Source organism: Amyelois transitella, chromosome Z, assembly GCF_032362555.1.
Source record: "Amyelois transitella isolate CPQ chromosome Z, ilAmyTran1.1, whole genome shotgun sequence".
Taxonomy (NCBI): Eukaryota; Metazoa; Arthropoda; class Insecta; order Lepidoptera; family Pyralidae; genus Amyelois; species Amyelois transitella.
Window position 1 is genome coordinate 7,401,754 of NC_083535.1, and position 22,102 is coordinate 7,423,855.

The 22,102-nt window shown below is 33.8% G+C and overlaps 2 protein-coding genes across 2 annotated transcripts; one reads left to right on the forward strand and one right to left on the reverse strand.

Moving 5' to 3' along the window:
- Positions 1-492: 492 nt before the first annotated feature.
- Positions 493-6,678, forward strand: LOC106133948 (ATPase family AAA domain-containing protein 3A homolog). The gene is made up of 10 exons (XM_013333841.2): positions 493-825; positions 1,215-1,369; positions 1,786-1,898; positions 2,299-2,505; positions 2,630-2,787; positions 2,874-3,133; positions 3,468-3,591; positions 4,063-4,354; positions 4,987-5,185; positions 5,501-6,678. Exons 1-10 carry the CDS (start codon positions 627-629, stop codon positions 5,690-5,692), a joined length of 1,899 nt encoding a protein of 632 aa, XP_013189295.1. The 5' UTR covers positions 493-626; the 3' UTR covers positions 5,693-6,678.
- Positions 6,679-10,082: 3,404 nt separating this feature from the next.
- Positions 10,083-14,794, reverse strand: LOC106133949 (ras-related protein Rab-21). The gene is made up of 4 exons (XM_013333842.2): positions 14,392-14,794; positions 14,030-14,197; positions 13,157-13,275; positions 10,083-12,596 (listed from the first exon to the last, which is right to left on the reverse strand). The coding sequence occupies exons 1-4, from the start codon at positions 14,521-14,523 to the stop codon at positions 12,386-12,388; spliced, it is 630 nt and encodes a 209-aa protein (XP_013189296.1). The 5' UTR covers positions 14,524-14,794; the 3' UTR covers positions 10,083-12,385.
- Between the last annotated feature and the right edge of the window lie 7,308 nt (positions 14,795-22,102).

Consider the following 22,102-nt stretch of genomic DNA (forward strand, 5'->3'; position numbering starts at 1 on the left):
AAGCGACTGCCGTCTGGTCTCTATGACTATATTTTGAACGATGCTGGCCCATGCTCTTAACCCTTGACCACCGTGGAAATTTCCACTAAGTACTTTTATCCAAGTCCAATTTTATCAAAATCTGCTCTGTATTTGTAGAATTATTAAGTTTTATTTTCACTAGGTGGGAAGTAAGTAGATATTTGCCTAGAAAAAAGCTATACCTACACTAGTAAGTCTTTGTATAATGTCATTCTCTACGTATCTAATCAAGTGGTAGATTTTATAACACATGGGACAATTAATATCGGATTCTCAATTTGATCATTAAGCCATCTAGCACAAAATGGCGTTTAAGTCTCTGTAGCCTCTGTCTACCCCGTAAGGGAAAAGTGAGAATAAAGTACATACTTTTTGGCCTTATTATCTTAAATCTCAAGCCGACAAACATATTAAAAAAGACTGGTTGGTAGGTACAAGTACACATGACAGCTGTCAAAAAAAATATTCCGCTCGTGCAACTTCAAGTCATTACCCGCCCGATGATAGTGATTGGTTGATTGGAAGCACATTGAAAATTCAACTGAGGAGAAATTCTTTATTTATAGATAATTTACAATTTGATGAATTAAAAACCATCAAGAAAAATGTCGTGGTTGTTCGGTTATAGTACAAAACCCCCTCAGCCTCCTACAGATGATCCGCCTCTAGGGAACGAAGGTGGTGCTGCTGCCGCACCCTCCCAAAACCTGACGAAAGCTGAAAAGAAAGCTATGGAAGCATATCGGTTTGATTCAAGTGCCTTGGAGCGAGCAGCTCAAGCAGCCAGAGAACTCGAAAGATCTAGTAAGTCTCTAAATTTAAGGTCTTATCAGTCACATTGCTTGCTATTGCATAAGCGACCGCATAACCTATAATTTCTACTCTAAAGAGTTATTTTTTAGTACCTGTGAATTCTCTCTTTTAATTATTTCTAACAATCAAAAAGAGCTTAAAGGAACCTTTTGTCATAAAATTAATATGATTTATGAAATTATTTAGTGCTCAAAGATATATAGAGAAACTAAGAAACTGTACAATTTAACACTGATTGTCATCATTTTTATCACATATGACATCAGTTTTAAAATTAGTAGCATATTTAGGATACATACTTATAATCATACCTCAACTAAAATAATTACATTCAAGCCAAGATAGCCAAAATTTTGGGTAAAAAATTATAAATTTTTAAGGACATGCTAAGGAGGCTTTGGAACTCAGTAAATTACAAGAGGCAACAAAGCAGCAAGAGCAAATGGCGAAGATCAAGGAATATGAAGCTGCCATAGAACAGTCCAAAGTAGAGCAGAAGAAAGTGGATTATGAGGAAAGGCGTAAAACATTACAGGTATCACTCGCATCTTTCCCTTACACTTTCAAAGCGCTTATTGCTGTTGGTATTTCAAAATGTTGAAGATTTTTCCCTAGAACCAAAGGAGGCCTAGAAATATTAGTAGCTTTGTATAAACTAAGTTGAACCACACAAAGTATAGGACATTGATATGTGGTACAATAGACTTACGGCTGATTAAGCTTATAGACATTATTATTTTCTGGTGCAGGGCAAAGGTCAAACTTATTAATAACTTTTTTGTTGATATGTGTAAAGTAATATTTCTTTCCGAAAATACACACAATACATAAATAGAATGAAAAGTTTAAAGAATTGCACAATAATCTAAATAGAGACTTATTTTAATTATTTCTTATTTATTCATTACTATTTTTATAATGATTTATTAATATAAAGTACTATTATAATAGGAAGAAACTAAACAGCATCAAATGCGTGCTCAATATCAAGACCAACTTGCAAAGAAAAGGTATGAGGAGCAGTTGGTACAGCAGCAACGAAGTCAAGAAGAAATATTGAAAAAGTAAGTAAGACCTACTTTTATTTTGAACTTCAATGTAGAAACTAACCTATGAGCAAAAGCAGACCATAGGCCTCGAAGTTCTATAAGGTATCAGAGGGTGCAACTGGGAATACCCTGAAGCGATTCCATAACAAACAATGACTGGAATCAGAGCATCTTTAAACAATTATTCTTGGAATTGCACCAAATGTGTTTTTGTTTTGGCTAAGCAATATTATTAGTTAAATGTTACTTCAGCAGTGAACTCGCTACTCGCTACATAGCCGAAGGAACAGAAAACACACTAACTAGATTTTATTTTTATATGCATGGAATACTATTTTCTTATAAGTTGATAATATTCTTCTAGTGGAACTGAAAAATAAGTATAGTCTTAATATTTATTTTTTATTTCCAACAGGCAAGAGGAAAGTGTAGCAAAGCAAGAAGCTCTGCGTAGAGCAACCATTGAGCATGAAATGGAACTTCGTGAGAAGAATAAATTGAAGACTATTGAAGCAGAAGCCAGAGCCAGGGCTAAAGCAGAGCGTGAGAACAGGGACATCACAATGGAACAAATCAGATTGAAAGCTGCGGAAAACAGGACTACCATCTTGGAAAGTATAAAGTAAGCATAAGTTGTTATAAATCTACTACATTATTACCTTGTGTTCAAAAAGGCTTAAGAACAAACGAAGGAGAAGTTAGGCTACTATTTTTATGGATTTATGATTGGCTTTGCTTGGATACAGGACAGCTGGAAATGTGATTGGCACAGGTCTCAATGCCCTCGTGACTGACTGGGACAAAACCTTGGCAGCGGCTGGAGGGCTGTCTCTCTTGGCTTTGGGTGTGTATACAGCCAAGGGGGCTACCTCTGTTACAGCCAGATTCATAGAGGCCAGGATTGGTAAGACTATGAATTATTTATACCTAAAAAGTTAAAAAATAGCAAGGTTTATTCAATATTTGAACAATAAAAAATTTGTTTTCTAGGAAAACCCAACTTGGTCAATGAAACCTCAAGATTCTCATTGTTAGAAGCCCTGAAGCATCCTATATTGACTGTATCAAGAGCTGTGGCAAGTTTTAGAAAACCATCTGATGCATTGTCTGGAGTGGTCCTTGCACCCACTCTAGAGAAAAGACTTCGGGACATCGCAATTGCAACAAAGAACACACGGCTTAACAAAGGATTTTACCGAAATCTTCTCATGTATGGTCCACCTGGTACTGGAAAGACATTATTTTCAAAGGTTAGTCTCCTCATTAATAAATATAAATAAATATATACGGGACAAATTACACTGATTGAGTTAGCCTCGAAGTAAGTTCGAGACTTGTGTTACGAGATACTAACTCAACGATACTATATTTTATAATAAATACTTATATAGATAAACATCCAAGACCCAGGCCAATCGGAGAAAGTTCGTTTCTCATCATGCCCTGGCCGGGATTTGAACCCGGGACCCCCGATGTCACAGACAAGCGCACTACCGCTGCGCCACAGAGGCCGTCGTCCTAATCTTATACTTCTGCCTTTATTCATTGTTGAAAGTACTCATGAAAATGTTTTATTTCCTCCAGAAACTCGCAAAACATTCTGGAATGGACTATGCCATTTTGACTGGTGGTGATGTTGCACCTATGGGCAAAGATGCAGTGGCAGCTATCCATAAAGTATTCGACTGGGCGAATACAAGCAGAAAAGGTTATTATCAAACTCTCCCAAATGTTGATACTTGAGTCACTAGGTCCACTTGGTAAAAAGCTTGCAAATGCTGACCTTATCTAATCACACAGCTTATTGCTTTATATTATTATTGTTGACCTTTGATGAACTCTTTATTTCAGTAAATTTTGATAAATATTTAGTAGATGAGCTGTGCACATTCATCTAACCTATTAATATTGTTAAAGTCTTTTCTATATTAAACTAGCTGCACAGGGATTTTCTTCCATGGGAATTTTTAGAGAGAGCCGAGTAGCCTATATTATTTCTGAAGGCTTTTGTCTGTCTCTGTGCCAAATATTATCAAAATTAGTTTAGTTGTTTTTCTGTTCATTCACTACAAATAAAAAATACAAATCTCTTTATAATATTAGTATAGATATAGAGATTTCTTGTAATTGTTTTTTTTTTTTTAACTTTACAATATTTAACAATTTAAATAAATTCCAGGTGTACTATTGTTTATCGACGAGGCTGACGCATTTCTGAGGAAACGTTCATCTGAGCGTATCAGTGAAGATTTGAGGGCAGCTCTGAATGCTTTCCTTTACCGTACATCTGACCAGAGCAACCGCATTATGTTGGTGTTGGCTTCTAACACTCCGCAGCAGTTCGACTCGGCTATCAATGATCGTCTGGACAAGATGATTGAGTTCGGACTCCCCGGGTTTGAAGAGCGAGAACGTCTTATTCGGCTTTATTTTGATAAGTTCGTGCTTCAACCCGCGTCTGAAGGAAAGAGGTATTTTTATGTAGAAACGCAATTTACAGTGACATTATAGCAAATTGTGTTGCACCTTTTCAAAGATATGTGGATGCAACTGGAATTAACACTCGGAGGGTGAATGATGTGTAGTATATTCTTCCTTCAGGCTTTAGTCTCGGTTCCATCCTCAGCACTCTGGTAAGGAGCCCGGGTTATACCTTTATTCATGGATCCTGGATTGGGTGAGTCAGGTTTTTACACGAAGCAACTTCCGTCAGACCTCCACAAACTTTAGAGGGTAACATAACCTAACAGTAGCCTAAATGTGCAGGTTTCCTTAGGGTTAGAATTCAAATTAATGAACATTATGTACTTCGAAAATAGTCACAGTGCATTTTTTGCGCCACACACATTTTAACTTACCGATGCCCTTACCGATTCGACCACTGATTTATGTGTAATATGTATATCATTTGAAGTTGCAATGGTTTTAAATTGATATTCAGTAAGAGAAAAAGCACTGTTGACCTACTAGAGACTTGTTGTGAAATGTACAGATATTTTCATAAGACTACTACTACTACTTTCATAAGACCCCTTCCCATAATAGCATTTCTATAACTGTGAATGAAACAAATATGTTTTCTTCAATTCAAATTCTATTCTAGGCGTTTGAGCGTGGACCAATTTGACTACGGAGCACTCTGTACCAAGCTAGCGGAGCGCACTGCGGGCATGTCAGGTCGTGCCCTGTCTAAGCTTGGCGTCGCGTGGCAAGCGGCCGCATACGCCTCCGACGACGGCCGCCTCACTGAGCAAATGTGCATCGATATATGCGACGACGCCGTCAAAGATCATCGCCAGAAGGTATAATTATTCTTCTTAGTCGTCACCTTTTCCCACTTTTTACGTCGGATCGACACAGTTTTTTCCAATTTGTTTTGTCACTTGTCATCTCAATAGGCAGTCCTTTCGCATTAATTACAGCTAATTTACATTATTTTTATTTGATAGGCATAAGCCTTTTTTTTTTAGTGAAGTAACTAATCTACATGCCAATTCCAATTACAAAACCGGTAGTTCCGGCTGTGTGTTGTTTTTCAGTCACTTCCTCATTATGATGAAGAACTTTCTGCTAATTTCTTTTGAAAATAGTATTATATTTGGGCTTTTCTTTTACAGATGGAGTGGCTATCGACTGAAGAGAAATCTCGAAGTATGTTGCCTTACCTGCTAGACTTACCACCATTGGACAAACTAGACAACAACAAACCAAAGATTACAATTACAGAGTTACCATCTGACGATGAGAAATCTACAAAACCCAAATCCAAGAAAAAGGTTTCTGCAAAGGAAATTGAGACTGAAAAGTGACACTGTGCCATAGAGAACGATGGAGCAAGGCCACAATCACGAGCAAGCACAACTCCCAGCAATAACATACAAATTAAAAACTGTGATACAAATAACAAAAAAATCATATATTATGATCTGAGAGTGTCCAAATTCCAAAAATTCATCATAATAAGTGATCAAGATATGATAACATTGAGGCGGCTTTCTCAAAGAATTAGAACCTAATGGTTGTACTTGAAATTGTGCTTGCTTTTTACGCTGTTTTGGTGGGTGTATCAGATATTTATTTCAGATTGTGTGGTGCTATCCACCAATGACCGCTGTCCTGCATTTGTTATTATTGATTATAAGTAGATTAAATATATTCTTTACCAGTCGACTAAGCCGAAGGTATGATATGATACAGACAAACAAAACCTAAAAACAAATTATGCTGAAATTTCTTTTAAAATAAAAATAAATCTTTGGAATTTTCACAGGGTTATATCAGGGGGAAAAGCCTGTTAAAAATATACCAATAGTCTGATTTTTTGACTGGTATTGAATGATGCAATAAAAGTACAACTAATATAATAATGAAACTTGTATGAATACTACAAATATTCTCACAATTCATACAAGTTTTCTATGGAATAAACTTGAACTGTGCTTTCGTAGTTAATATAGGAGCTATAATTTTCAAATAACTTTAAGGGTGGCATTGAAAAGGTATATTTGTTTCAAACTTAAGTATATTGTGTGTATGGTATAGTTGGGGATATTGTTTCGTGTAGCTTGGCAAAAGGAAAACAAAATAAGTATAGTCTAGATCTTTATTGTACGAATACTGAAGTCTCCAATGAGTTAGTATTACAGCACAACACAGTTCTTGTTCGTGTATTGAGCAATAACAACGAAAAAATAAAGATTGTTGAAAATCGTCAAAATACTTAGGTATATTATTGACCGTTATTGATTTGTTGATACTTTTACAAGTAGTTTTCAATAGAAGTTATTAATCTTTATAGTTGTTGTTTCATTTCTATTTCCAATATAGAAGTAACTAGGTTATACAGTAGAAAAATAAATGATTACAGATGAATTTCGTATTCACAACATTAGGGTAGGTACTAAGTATTTTTATACTTTACTTTTTTGTACAAAGCATCGCAAAAGAATCTTTGCAACCACATCAATCTCAAGAAGATAATTGGGCTGATTTAATTATAAAATAATACCGTTTTATCGGTGGGGGGAGCGGCTATATATAGATTTTCAAAAATGTAATGAAAACAGTTCCACGGATATACTCGAGCGTGTCAGATAATTATATTATACATGTTATACGTATTTTTAAAAATATACATATGTATGTTAATCTCATTGTTTCCATGATGGGAGTGGTCGTACGTAGGGGTTTAAAATGTAAAAAAAAATTTACAAGCGCTTGAGATTGAAAGGGGTGTTAAGTGAACCTAAATGCTTTTATGTAATAATTTGACGATTTGGATGTGACGCAAAGTCACGGCCATTATTGGAGTGTGCAAAAAAATTCGTCATTTTGAAATACTCAAGCGCGTCAGAAAAAAAGAAAGAAAGAAAGAAAAATATTTTATTTGATATCACAAACTTAACTATACTAAGTAACCGATTTTACAATTTGTGCGTTTTTGTGAATATCAAAAAGGCTTCCTCTCAGCATAATGTTGCGGTGGTAACCACAACGCTGGTCTTCCGAGGACACCATTTTTAATAATTGAAATTATACACTAAGTCAGATTAAGTATATATGGTTTATCATTATGCCCTAGACATGCAGTCTCATAATCTGACAATTATCTCGAGGGATTCGCTTAATCTGACAATTATAAATTTTTAATTAAATTTTTTTTAAACATTGAACATAATTGTGGCAGTCCAAGCATAAAGGTACCACTTGGATGGTATTGAGTTAAGGCCATATTTGGATAGTTAAATAGTTGGTTGATCATATGGAATAAAAAAAAAATTAATCATAATAACATTTATTGGAATAAAAAATTTTCAAAGTTCACACTTACAAAAATCAAATTGTTGGGAAACAGGCATTGAAAGTTTAAGCTGTATTATCTAAAGATCTAGTTGTCAGTTATATAGATTATTATTTATTATTATAGAGCAATATGTTTAGTATAAAATCAATTAGTTAATGTTATGGAAACATTATCGAATAAAAAAATAGAAGCTTAAAACTAACTTTATAATAAGTTTAGTAAAAGGGCCCAGTTGAATACAATAAAATTTTAAATTGTAATAGCTAGAGATCAAGATGTCAGTTACATAGATTCTTATTTATAATAATAGAGAAATATATTAAGTATAAAATCGACTAGTTTTATTATGGCAACACTATCGAATAAAAAAATAAAAACTTAAAACTAATTGGTAGTTATGTTAAGTTTAGGAAATGGGTCGAGTTGACCGAAATTAGGTTATATTTCGCGTACATTGTAACACACATTTATTAAGAATATACTACTCGTAGGACATTATACAAAAACAGATTAAATTTACGTCAAAAGAACAAAAAAAAAAGAATTAACCTATTACAGGTTTCAAAAGTCAGAATTAAATCTCAAATATTTTCTGACCTGCGCTTTGGACAAAAATATGACCCGTTTCTTACTTGATTCCTATGACCGACTTCCTTGCAGTATGAACAAGTTGGCGTTTTTCTAACACTCTTAGCAATTTGATTGGATGATGTATTAGAAGTAGAAGTAGAAGTAGTTGTTCCTTCTACTACACTACATTGACTAGGAGTAGATTTGTCGTCTAAGACTATTGGTTTGGGACACAAAATATATTTAGATTCTTCTTCGACAAATTCACGTATTTTGTTATACAAATACCATTGCCTTTCTATAGTCATACCTGACGGGAATATTTCTGTTGGAAGTTGGTCATGGTCATATACTTTATTTGGATTTAAAACTTTTGCCACGACCGATGGTAGCATTTCAGAAATATTTTTGTAGCATTGCATGTGCCCTTTGTTATTTGCGTTAGATTCAAAATGGGAAAATGTTAATAGCTGGCTTATGGTAGAAGCATCTGATTGAAAAAATTTTGCCCAGTCATACATTTTTATAAAAGTATCACCTTTCTCATTACCTGTGAGAACAGCTGTAATTGCGTTAGTTTTTGGACAAGCCTGAACTGCGGCTACAACCAAATCCATAAATTTATTAGATTCTCTATTTCTAAAACTTTTTTTAAAAAGTCCAAAGTACATGTCTGGGGCGAACTTGGTATGCCCTACGGGAAGGAATGACATGCGAAATGACCGATGCCTACCTGTAACAACTCGCCACGTAGCATACTGCATAACATAGTTATTTTTATTTTGCCCAGCACAGTTATCAGCGTGGCACACACACTTCGGTTTCACCTAATTCGAAATTTGCAAAAAAAATGATGCAGCAATGAAATGATTACGTTAGCCCCTTTACCTGTATGACATGATTCAGGGATAATATATAAGACAAAGCTCTTTAATGGCTCTACAGCAACACCAAATAAACTGATTTTGATCTAAGTAAAAGTCCCTACTACTCGCTTAAATAAATGCCGGGGAAATCCTCTATTATAAAATATCGCTGTTGACAGTAGATGTCTTTGTGGTTGGTTAAACATCGACATTAGTTGATATTTAACTCATTATAATTATAGAATTCAATTTCAATCATTCAATTTAAAGAGTGTTGATAACTGGTCCCTTTTCACTAAACATATAATTGCAATTTTCTCACGTTGTGTTCGTTATTTAAAGACGATTATTATACGAAAATGTAGCCCATTGCATGTTGCATTAAAATCCATTAAAATCGCATAATGCCAATTTTCCACCTTTTTTCACAAAATCTCAAATATCTCGGAAACTAGAAAGTGCTCAGTGGGCCCTTTTCGCTTGGACGGCCACAATTAATAAAAGCTTGAGGAAATAGCATGCAAATGAGAAAGTACATGTTTTTTAAGTAGAATACTTACCTACTACTTATATTTATAAGATGTTTTTTTTTTTATCTTGATGGTAATTTAATAATTCAATAACAAATAATAATTAAAATGAACTCAAATTAAAGCTAAAACTACTTATAAGAAAGAAAGAAGAATTACATTATTTAGAGTATCTTTTCCTAATCATCTTCATCGGTAGAATCTTCTTCCTCCTTTGGCTCAATTTCATCCTCAGATTGCATATCTGGAGAGGGGAATATATACATCACGTACCTGCACGCATTAAACTTTATCGATGAATTTTTGTTACTTCGGCTTGTGGAAATTGTCAGATTATATATTGTTCGTAATTTTTGAATTATTCCCTACAAAATAAAAAAAAAACTACCTACCCTCGAGAATGTCCAGGTGATGTTTTTTTTTACACAACTTTTTAGCCCTCCCCCTTCATTAAGTCACTTTCAAATCGTAAGATTAGTGAAATATACATGTTTTAGCATGTATGTATAACTATCTCACCTTAACTTAATCTGACGCGCTCGAGAATTTTTGATGATTAGTTTTTTTTTACTAATCTGATTCTTTATCCTTGACGGGCGACCATAATTATACAGAAGGCTCATATACGATGGGAGTACTTAATAGGGGCACAAGGTATCCCCCTGTATATTAATCTGCCGCGCTTTAGTAAATCCCAAAGTCCCCTCATGGGCTCCTTCTACCAGCTTTGCACGAGTAGCATTTATACATATATAAAACTTCCTCTTGAATCACTATTTAAAAAAATCCTTGTGTAGTTTTAAAGATCTAAGCATACATACAGAAGGACATAGTGATAGTGATGATGGAATGGCGAAATAATAGGCATGTTACATGTATGATGACATAAGAATAATTTTGCTAGGTAGTGAATGGGTATTGATGGACTCGTTACCACCTACAAAAAAATCCCAGGTTAATGGCAGGTGCGTAACCGATGAGAAAGCTGCTATATCTTTTCACAGCATGTTATAAATTAATTCGCATATTTTTATGTACCTAGTTCAAGTGGAAAGAGTAAAACAAATCATGAAATTAAAAAAACCTGTTATTTATATCTTCAACATGTCAGTGAAAATACTATAATTAGTGAATAGGATGCGAGTAGAAAAAAAAATATTGGGAACACTTGTTCAAGATTTTTAATTGAATTATTGTTTTACTTAAATCTGAATGGCAGATCCGTACGAATTAAGATAGCACAGCAGGAACTATAAAATTTTATGAAGATAAAAAAAGCAAATATTTTGGTGCATAACATTTATTTATTATATCATATTAAAATAAATCCGGACTTCATAATCTTTAATCTTATTTATTTTATTAAAAGCTACAAAATACAGTAAATTGATGCAAATCATATTACATCAACAAAATTATCTTCATGTAAGTTTCTTGATAATAATGTTAAGGCCATGTATGTGGTTTTGGTGTATCCACCTATACATTACAAACAGTCACAGCCTTCGAATAAAAATTTAGAATAAGTTGTTGTGTATATATTTTATTGTACATGCCCGTCATTGCATGTTGGCATTGGCATGCTTTCTATTAATAATATTATTCTACATTTATTTTTTTAAATTATGTTACCTTTTTCTTCATTTCTATAATAAGCGGTGCTTTATCGCTACATCTACTACAATCAGGTTTTTGGTACTATCTCTACTCAAAACTGACCAGAAATGAGGGCATGGTGTTAACATAATTGGAGGAGTTAACACACATTTGTTCGACGTGTTACACATATGTTTATGTTTAAACTGGATTTCCTCAAAATACTAATAGTATTAGAATAAAATAATGTACCTGATAAAATAAAAGGTTAACATAACGAATTACTTACTTTTCAAAATATTTACAATGTACATAAATATTTATTTTTATAATAAATAATAATAATTATCTTTACATAATAACATAACACATAACATACATGCATGACTACCCTAGAGGCGCGCTCTTAAAATCTTTTTCAAATATATATGGCTAAATTCGTTACAATTTTGTAAAAAAATATCCAACATTTTATTGGCAAATTAGCATCACAGTGCTTACCATATACCATATAACACCTAACATGTCATTGAGATATACATGTAAAAACACACAGAATAATTTATCCGAAAACAATTTAATGATTAAGACAAGGCTATTGACATAATCCTAATTAAACTCATTTTGTAAATCTAACAATGATGAGTAAATGTTCAAAAACTGTTTTAATTAAAAATTTTTACCAGCATGGACCAGAGGATTCACCCAAAAAAATTAAAATAGCATATATCATTGGTCGTTTATGTACAAATTATGAATTATTTAAATTTCATGTTAAGGTCAAATTCAATGAATCTGTCCATGAAAGGAAAAGGAGAGGAAAGAGGTAGTCTCTGCCTACCCCTCCGGGAAAGAGGCGTGATTTTATGTATGTATGTCCATGAAAAATACAAATCACTCTGGTGTATGATCTGGATTCACAGCAGCATTATAAGCTACTACAAAAAGTACATTTCTTAGTCATTCCAAATATAAAATATGTATGTTTTTAGTTATACAATGTAAATTAATATTAAATAGTGATGTTTACTCTTAACACTTCTAGCACACCAAAGCAATCTGTGGTAGTAAGTTTAACAGGTGAAGCCACTCCATTATATCCATTATAGAGTTGTGATGACATAAACTAAAATAGCTTCAGTTGCTTCTTGTTCCGGAACAACACGATGACTGCACAGGAGCTTCATCGTCAACAACAAGCACCCGCGATGATCTGTTTGCATCAGTCTGAGAATTATTTTCAAATCGTTCAACCATTTCCTGAGTCAAATCAAGAAACAAATCTTCCACGCCTTGGTTTAATTTTGCTGATGTATAAAAATGCTTTGCACCTACCATATTAGCATAGCTGAAAAATAGTTATAATTATTAGTTTTTAAGCAGGAATTTATAATACTAGTTCAGTTAATTATATTTTAAATAGGCTAGGCATCTGTTTGACAGGCACTCAGTTTATAAAATAATTATTTTATTTAAAATTAAATTAATGTTGATAAATTTTGACAAGATATTACATAAGTATAATTAATATTGAGTTGTACCGTACAAAGTTACTATAACAATAAGTACCCAAACAGGAACAAGACTCCAATGAAACAAAATTTATGTTGCACCAAAATTTATGTTGCACCATTTGATTTTATTATTTCATAATGAAAAGCAGTAACAATTATAGTGTGGTTACCCACTATCATTGTTACTGCTTTTCTGTTAAGTGACTGTAAGTTCAAATTTGAAATAAACTATGGTCAAGACTATAGTACAAATAAAGCTGTCTTAGTTAAGAATGTTTATTAAACTAAACAAACCAGAACTACTAGTGTCCTTTATATTTACATTAGTCCATATAAATTAAAATTACAGACCCTGCTGTCTCATAAAATGTAAAAATGTTTAAATAATGTATACCTTTCTGCTTCTTCTAAGGACACTGTTCTCTCATGCTCTAAATCTATTTTATTTCCTGCTATGAAAAGAACTATGTCTGCACCTAACATTTTCTTCAGTTCTTTCACCCAATTTTTTACCTATAAAGCATCAAATAAAAGTGAGTCATGTTTAAAAGATTAGTTAATGTAAAAATTAATTCCTGTCAAAAATGCCTGATTGGCCATTCAGAATGGAGAGTTAATAAAAAAAAATCTAAATTGTTTATTTCTACAAGCAAAGTATATAAAAAGGATGTGATTGGAGTCTCCTTTTAAGCGTGCAAGCCTGTACCAGGAGACACCGCTCTGTGTCATACCTACACTTATGTGTGAGAGTGATAGTATGGTATGACATAAAATGAATACAGTTGAAAAGAGAGCTATAAGAAGTATGTGTGTTGTTAGTTTAAAAGATCAAATTAGAAATATTGATGTAAAAGAAATGTTTGGAGTGAAAGAGTATGTGGTGACTAAAATAGAAAAGAGTATGTTGCGATGGTTTGGACATGTCGGGAGAATGGATGAGGGCAGACTAACAAAAAGAATTTATAAGGCAGAGCTGACTGTAAAAGTGGCACATGCTAGCTTAAACTTTCTTAAATCTTATAGAACGACCTTATAGAACAATTCTTAAAAAGGGAGATGTTAGGAGTAAAATGAGTTATGAGTGTGGAGGAAGCAGAAGTCTGTAAGAATCATAGCAAGTGGAAATCAATAGTCTCCCTATCCTAATGAGAGACAGGAATGATGGTAAGTATGTATAGTTCAATACTTTTGCTTAAAAATCATAAGGAGAAGTGTTTAGGACAAATATTTAATAGTTATTTTATATTATTACCTAGTAAATTATTACCTTTCCAAAAGAGTCTTCATCCGTAATATCATAAACCAGTATAGCTCCATTTGAATTCCTGTAGTAAATAGGACCTAAAGCATGGAACTTTTCTTGGCCAGCTGTGTCCCAGATAGACAAGTTTATACGTTTGCCATTTATATTTAACTTTTTGTTTAAAAAAGTTGCCTATAACAACAATTGACCATTAACTGTGAAGCATAATAGCAAGTAACAGAATACATGCATTTATAAGACAAAACAAAATATGCTTCATATGTTAAATAACAATACACAAAGTATTTTGTACTAGTAAGTTTTTATCAATATCAGATAGAGCGATAAATATTTACTTTACATCAAATTTATTACGATAAACCTACCTGAAGCGTAGTTATATGTTTATCGTTGAACTTGTCTTCAATGTAACGAAGCAGTAAGGAAGTCTTCCCTACGCAACCTTCGCCTAAAAGCACTACCTTGAAATTATACGTTCCTCCAGCAGCCGCGGTCATGATTGCAAAAAAATAGCTGAACTCAATTTAGAAACCACGTAGGTAACAAAGTTCCGGATAAATGTTGTTAGATAAAAGGTTTATTTCTCATCATTGAAATCTGGGATTTACACCAAAAAATATGGGCAAATAGGTAACTGTTTCAAAGCGTCAAATATCACGAATAAACTACTAACCAAAACTAAAATGCAATAAAATTACTAAATACTATCAATCCAGTAAAGCGTTTCAATCACAATCACGAAAGGAACTCAATATTGACGTTACATTATTTTGACAGTTATACCAAGCTCATATTATGTGGTGTTCGTTTTAATAGGTAGCAGAATAAATATTACATATTTTGATATATATTCTAATATATTTCAATAGTAGCTAATACCAATATATTAGAACAATAATATTTTTATTATAAATGAGAACAGCTATCATAGCTTTCGTAAGCAAGAGGTCAATTCTGTACATGGAATATATTTTTAAAATAACTATCAAGGGGTGATAAGTGATCGATACTGATGCCAAAAATGCAATCAGTAAAATTTTTGTCTGTCTGTCTGTCTGCCTGTCTGTATGTTCTTTGTAGAAACAAAAACTACTTGACAGATTTTAACGAAACTTGGTACAGTTATTCTTCATACTCCTGAGCAGGTTATAGTATACTTTTCATTACGCTACAATCAGTGGGAGCAGAGCAGTGAAAGGAAATTTTATTATTTATTTATTTATTTAAACTTTATGCACGTAAAATGTACAACAGGTGGACTTAATGCCACGAGGCATTCTCTGCCAGTCGAACCTTCGGACCAAACTGAGATGGATGTACGGGTGGTGCAATGACTTTAAAAAAATAATAATAATAATAATGCGTAGGGACGTGACGACCCCATCGCCCCCTGGGTCACCTTCCCAGTGCAATCAGTCTCCGCAGGGCAGCTTGTGGCGAGCTGTTGGGGAGTAGCGACCCCACGGACCTGAGAGCTCCCAGGGGAGGCCCCTGTTCCTCGCCTCCGATCTTCCTTCGCCAAGGTCGGAGTGGAAACCGATGAGGGACAGGACCCCTACCTCTGGCTTGCCTTAACCGGCCGGTCAGAGTGGAGTCGCGAGAGCTATACGCTCGAAGGATGGAAGTGTAAAATGTCATAACGCCGGGGGTGTCTGACTGGATCACCACGATTTCACGCCCCGCAGTCTCACCTCTCGACATCCTTAGCCACCCACGCCGATGTTGCCCCTTTGTTGCCAATCATGGTGACTGATTTGAGGGGCCCATTTAGTGAGTGGCGAGTCACCACCTGCCACATAATAGTCACGTATTCATGATTATGGCAGGTGTCCGAACTTCTCCAGCAATAGCCCAGTTTAAATCCATCCAAACGTCAACTCCATAACCCATCATCCTTTTCCTTATTTTGTAATAGCTCCACCTCCTGCCGAGACCTGTTCATGGACATATCGTCTATTGATATGGCCGGGAACGGGTTTTGGCAGGAGAACAACATAACATCAACTTCTCCAAAGGGCCTCTACGTGTTGGATTTATATCCCCACGCAAGCCTCTCAAAAATCCGGGGTGTATAGACCCGTGAAATCTTAGAGGAGAAACATAATAATAATATGAATAATAGACTATGGAAATGTTGAGAAAACGGGAGAAGTTACTTGATTTTTTAGGCTTCCGACGTGTGTGCAGGCTAAATGGTTAAAGCTACAGCGAAACCATGTATAACGGAAATATTCTACATAAAATTATTTAAAAAAATATCCCAAGACAGCATAAGTCTAAGTTTTATGGTTGACTCACAATAAGACGTGTAATTCCTAATAGCTTAGCAGTTCCGAGATTTCTGATTATATTTCTTTACTCTGACGTTTATAATACCAATAACACTCACACTCATTCGTAATTCTTAAAAAGTAATATAAGTTCCTATTCAATAAAAAAAGAATCATCGATCATCTCCTCGCTGCCTTGCGGCAGACGTATAAAAGTCACAACTTATTCAAATAAAAAAATACACACAACACGACGATATTCAAATAAAAAAATATTTAAAAAACTTTAGTTTTGGAGTTTGACATAGCCACACTATTTCAAACTCCTAATAATATATTTTATCAAGCGTGTTGAACCCGACATTTATGAATGGGAATGAATAGATGCAAGCAGAATAAATGCAGTGGAAATGAGAGCGTTAAGTAGTATGATCGGTGTGAAATTGAGTGACCGGATAAGGATAAGGGAATGTTGTGATGTAAAAGAAGATGTAGTTACAGGAATAGAAAACGGTATGTTATGTTATGATGGTTTGGTCATGTGGAGAGGATGAATGAAAGCTGGTTGACTAAGCAGATATACAAAGAGAGCCACACTCTCCTGGATGGAAAGGTCGGAGTGGGCAGTGGGCCTAGACGAACGTATCTTGATCAAATTAAGGACGTCCTGGCAAAGGGTCAGGTCAAGTGTACCTGAAACCCCCGAGCTTGCATGAAGAGAGTTATGAATGTGGATGAAGCGAAGAAAGTATGCAGAGATCGTGGCAAGTGGAAAGATGTAGTCTCTGCCTACCCCTCTGGGAAAGAGGCGTGATTTTATGTACCTATGTATGAGTTTGAAATAATGTATTACCGTTAAAAACATTTTAGTATTCTGTAGCGCAGACCGTCCGTAACGTATCGAACGATTTCGCAACTAATACTCGACTAAATTTTAATAAGAAACATGTTTTGAACTAATATATTAGCGCTTAATAAATACTAGGTTAAAAAATAATAGCATATTCACATAACGCTTTGGCAAAATAAATCCGTTGTGTTGTGAACATAGTCATACAGATTCGCGAATCGCAAACACAACACAAATTAATGACAGTGACAGTAAGAGATAATAATAATCAAGCAAAGATCAAAAACATTTTGATTTATGTTATTTAATAGTAAAATCTCATCATACTTAATTAAAGTCTCCTATTTTAATACATTAATGTTTACCTATAAGTATTATCTATAATTTTTACTTCCCAAAAATTAAAATATCATCCTTTAAAAATCAACGTTGGATTGGAACACCTGTTAATACTAAAACTAATAAACAATTCAGAGAAGAGTCATTGGTAGATACACAGCCGGGGTAGAATTTAACCTTTGTCTCCACACACTGTTCGCATTTTTTGAGACTGTATCCATTCGAAAATCCCGACTGACTCTAGTCGCGGTCAACAGTACCTACCTACGTATTCCACTTTAACTAAAATAATTCAGAGCGCGCATATCAGCAGGTCATTTAAAAAATTTTAAACCAATTAATGTGCTGTAAAGGGCAAATTTTTCTCCGTAAAATTATGTTCATAATGAAATATTTATAAGTATATAAGGTAAAAGCACCTATTACGGAGGTATTTCGCAACATTTGAAAGTAAGAAGCAAAAATAAGCATAAGTAAGTATTTTTAAAGGTTCCAAACAAAATTATTATCTAAAATGGAATTTAAATTTTGTATTGCTGTTGAGTCTAAGTATCCTTTCATGCGATTTCTTATTTTAAAAAAATATTGAAAAAGGCAGGTCGATTTTCCCTAATACGGAGGTATGATTTTGGTCAGAGCCTATTACTGCGGTAGACGGCTCCTAATACGGAGGGTCAGAAAGTACATTAATTTAGGTTCCGTACAAATAATATGTATAACAATAATAGAAATGTGTAAGTACCTTTATTGTAAGTTTTTCGTTTATTGACTATTGAATTACATTATTTCACTTTAATGAAATTAAAGACGACTTTGAATTTAAAGTATATTATTTATTTAAAGTATATAGGTATATGAATATGTTATTATTTAGTGTTTTCTACACGCGTGTGTACAGCTTTCACGGATTTAACAATATTAAAAATGCAGGTTCATTTAGGAATTAAGTTTTATTTTTTATTACAATTAGTTACTTTGGCTAAGAAATAATGACGAACAATAACAATCATCTAAAATCTTTCAAAAATCAACACTTCGTAGAGGAACAAAAAGTAACAATAATGAAATATTTATAACATCAGTCTTTCAAAAACTAACACTCCGCAGAGGATAGTAAACTGTAACTAAAAGTTTTACATATTAAAAAATAATCACTTTAGTAATGGTAAGTGAACTTAATATAAGATACCTAAGTAAAGTTTAGGGTCAATTCAGGCTGCAGTTACAGTGGTCGACAGCAGCCCGAAGAGCATTTACAGCTTCGGAAGAATTTTAAACGTTCGCTACTAGACTAGCTTCGCTTCAAAACTGCTGGCTGTCGTCAGCAACCGACGCCGCATCAGTCACCAACAGTTTTATTTTTTCGAGCGATTACTGGTCTATAAAATAATGAAAATAAAGTTAAAAACTCTTTTAAAACTTGCGTCAATGCTGCCCGCTGCCACTGTTGCCTGAATTGAGCTATGAAAAAATGAAAAGAACAATTACGTAGATTGCATTAATTGATATTAAAATATTTAATTTTTTCAATGTTTTTGATTTTACAAAAAAAAAAAAAAAAATCATTTATAAAAAATAAGAATCAGAAAAAAGACGATTTTTTTATTTATTTACGAAACCCTAAAATCTTGATTTTCTGTTTAATTAATAAAGCCATAATAGGAAACCATATTACCTAATACAGAGTTACCTGGAAATAACTACCACCGTATTAGGAAAACTACTCGTCTTTTTAATAATCCTAATTCTGACCCATCAAAATTCCGATTAACAAAAGAGTGTAAATTTTTAATCAAACGACAACTATTTTGTGGCTAAGATGTGTAAAACTGAAGTAACAGTTATACACAGGATATTATTTGTGATAAATTAAAACACACCTCTCAATTTTTACCCCTCCTAAGAAACTAACATTTTGTACTCAACAGTTTTATTATTTAACTAGATTTCTAATTGAGAACACATACCTCAGAATATGGTTATTAATTTATGAGATTAATAATTATTTAAATTGAACTCGTAACTAATTCAAAAACTTAATAATTTGAAAGTTATAAACAATTAAATTTTATCAGTATTTTTCCTATTACGGAGTTATACCACCGAGTTAGGATTAGTCTATAAAATTCGTATCCTATTACGGCGGTATTTTATTTCTTATTTTTTGGGTAAAAACTGAGTTACAAACGTGAAACAAGCTATTTAATTTAAAAATTTAAAAGTAGGGAAATGCTATAAGTTATTCATAAACAAACTTGAACGGCCTATTAATACGAAAAATTGCCTTTGTAAATATTAGTGTGCTTACTTTTGTTGTTCCGCGTTTGTATGAAAACACCTGTCCCGTCGATGCCGTGACACAAACTGATTGATTTTGTTGTGTTGCCAATGTGTTGTAGTTGCAAATGTCAGTTAAGTCGTGACGTAATAAATTTAGAATAACACATTTGCGTTATGATGTACTTACACTGAATAGAACAGGAATAAAACTAAGAAATATAAATACCACCGTACTTGGAAGCGATTTTGACTACCGCCGTATTAGGAGCTTTTACCTTATACATACTTAGGTATAAATATATATAATCAACCATGTGGCCAGCGTACGTCTTGATATCTGTTCATTCGTTACAAGAATATAAAAATACATAGGTAGGTACCATCTTTTCTTTTTATTAATAGTGTGGATGATGTTACCCATACGAAGCCGGAGCGAGTCGTTAGTTATACATAAATGCATTTTGTCTTATAGTATCTACGTAAAAAGGTACATAATTATTATAACGCTAACTGTTGCCCGCGACTTCGTCCGCGTAAATTTCGAGTTGAATCTTGATCATACAGTCAGATATAGACAGACAGACAAAAAAAAAATCTCTATCCGTTTCAGTCAAAATATTAAATGTACAGACGAAATATTTTTACCGTTTTATTATATTTAGTATTCTGATTTTCAGTTTTTTTAAATAAAATACTCAAGCAACATAAAAAAATATTTTTAATAAAAATAAATAGGTACCTTGTTTTTGTTGGGGCTCGAAGTTGGACCGCTAAGTTCACAGTCTCACGCGCCAACCACTTGACCATCGCGGCCGTTGCGGTGGGATCGAAATTAATGTAGACTACACACCTACATACATATGGTTACGTCTATATCCCTTGCGGGGTAGACAGAGCCAACAGGCTTTAAAAGACTGAATGGCCACGTTCAGTTATTTGTCTTAATGATAGAATTGAGATTTAAAGAGTGAAAGGTTGCTCGCCCGTCGCCTAAAAAAGAATCCCAAGTTTGTAGGCCCTTAGTCGCCTTTTACGACATCCATGGGAAAGAGATGGAGTGGTTCTATTCTTTTTTGTATTGGTGCCGGGAACCAGACGGTACTACAATAGACTAAAAAACCTAAAATCATTTACGTGAGAATTTCTGTGCGGCAAAACCAGAATATTATCAAACTGATTTTCACTTATATTTATATGTTATAGGTATTATGCTGTCGTACAATGATAAATGACTTTGAATTTTAAATTTCGTTACTTATTTGCAGGCAAACTCATGCCTTGTAAATGTCGATAACTTCTTTTTATTGAACCGATTTTGATGATACAAACTTTAAATGTTTTTCTGAGTCAAAACAAAGCAATTGGTGAAAGTTTTAAGTAAATCAGTTCAGTACTTTCGGAGATTATCGTGATCACACATAGAGACAGACAAGAAATTAAAAAAAAAAATTTTGCTTTCTATTATTCATTCTAAGTGTCCCTCTATCCATTTCAGTCAAAAATATTAAATGTACAGACAAAATATTTTTACTGTTTTATTATATGTATAGATTTTGTGCTAAACACGGGAACTATAACTTTTACCTGGATGAAACCCTATGTCCATCTCTAGACTCTTCATTTTAAAGGCGATTCGATACGCGGAATTTCAAGAAGATTAGTTCAGTAGATAACGTGTACCTAAAGAGGTAACAAACAAATTTTTCTTCGCATTTATTTGGATTTTTCCATCTTTGTGATTTGACTTTTTGGGGAGATCCGAAACATCAAGTTGTTTTTGTTGCCTACGCGTGATATGTGTAGTTCCAGAACTTTCGACGCGACTAAGGCGACTAATGGAATAAGCGCAAATTCATCTAGTTCTAGTGTAAACTTTGAAGCTGGTCTGTTATAGAAGAGAAAACATAATGTGTGACAACTTCTAATCTTCCCGTGCACGTTGAAAAAAACAATCAAGGGAAAGACTTGCGATTCTTCTAATAGAATAGACGATGCGCTTGCAACCTTCATGCTGACTCAACTCTCAACTCACAGTCTTTTCGAGACTTTTGGCTATGTCTACCCCGTAAGGAAAGAAACATGTTATTGTATTCATATTCAAAAAATGCATTTATTATTATCGGACACTTCATATCACTTAATGATTGTCATAACTTTTGGTTTCACAACATTGTTTGACGTGAAATAAATTTAAAACTAAGTTTACTACTTATTTCCAAATCGTCAGTGCAGAAGAAGTGGTAACAAACTGCACTGCATCTTTTTCTTTATATGTATTGTAGTTATGTGTGATGGTCTGTTGCGGTAGGGAAGGCACAAGGGACCGAATGCCAGTAG

Coding starts and splice junctions, on each gene's coding strand:
- LOC106133948 (XM_013333841.2), top strand. CDS start 627: ATGTCGTGGTTGTTCGGTTATAGTACAAAACCCCCTCAGCCTCCTACA. Junction 1,899..2,298: donor CAAGAAGAAATATTGAAAAA/GTAAGTAAGACC, acceptor TATTTCCAACAG/GCAAGAGGAAAGTGTAGCAA. Junction 2,788..2,873: donor ATTCATAGAGGCCAGGATTG/GTAAGACTATGA, acceptor TTTGTTTTCTAG/GAAAACCCAACTTGGTCAAT.
- LOC106133949 (XM_013333842.2), bottom strand. CDS start 14,523: ATGACCGCGGCTGCTGGAGGAACGTATAATTTCAAGGTAGTGCTTTTA. Junction 14,198..14,391: donor AACATATAACTACGCTTCAG/GTAGGTTTATCG, acceptor TTGTTGTTATAG/GCAACTTTTTTAAACAAAAA. Junction 12,597..13,156: donor TCCTTAGAAGAAGCAGAAAG/GTATACATTATT, acceptor ACTATTTTTCAG/CTATGCTAATATGGTAGGTG.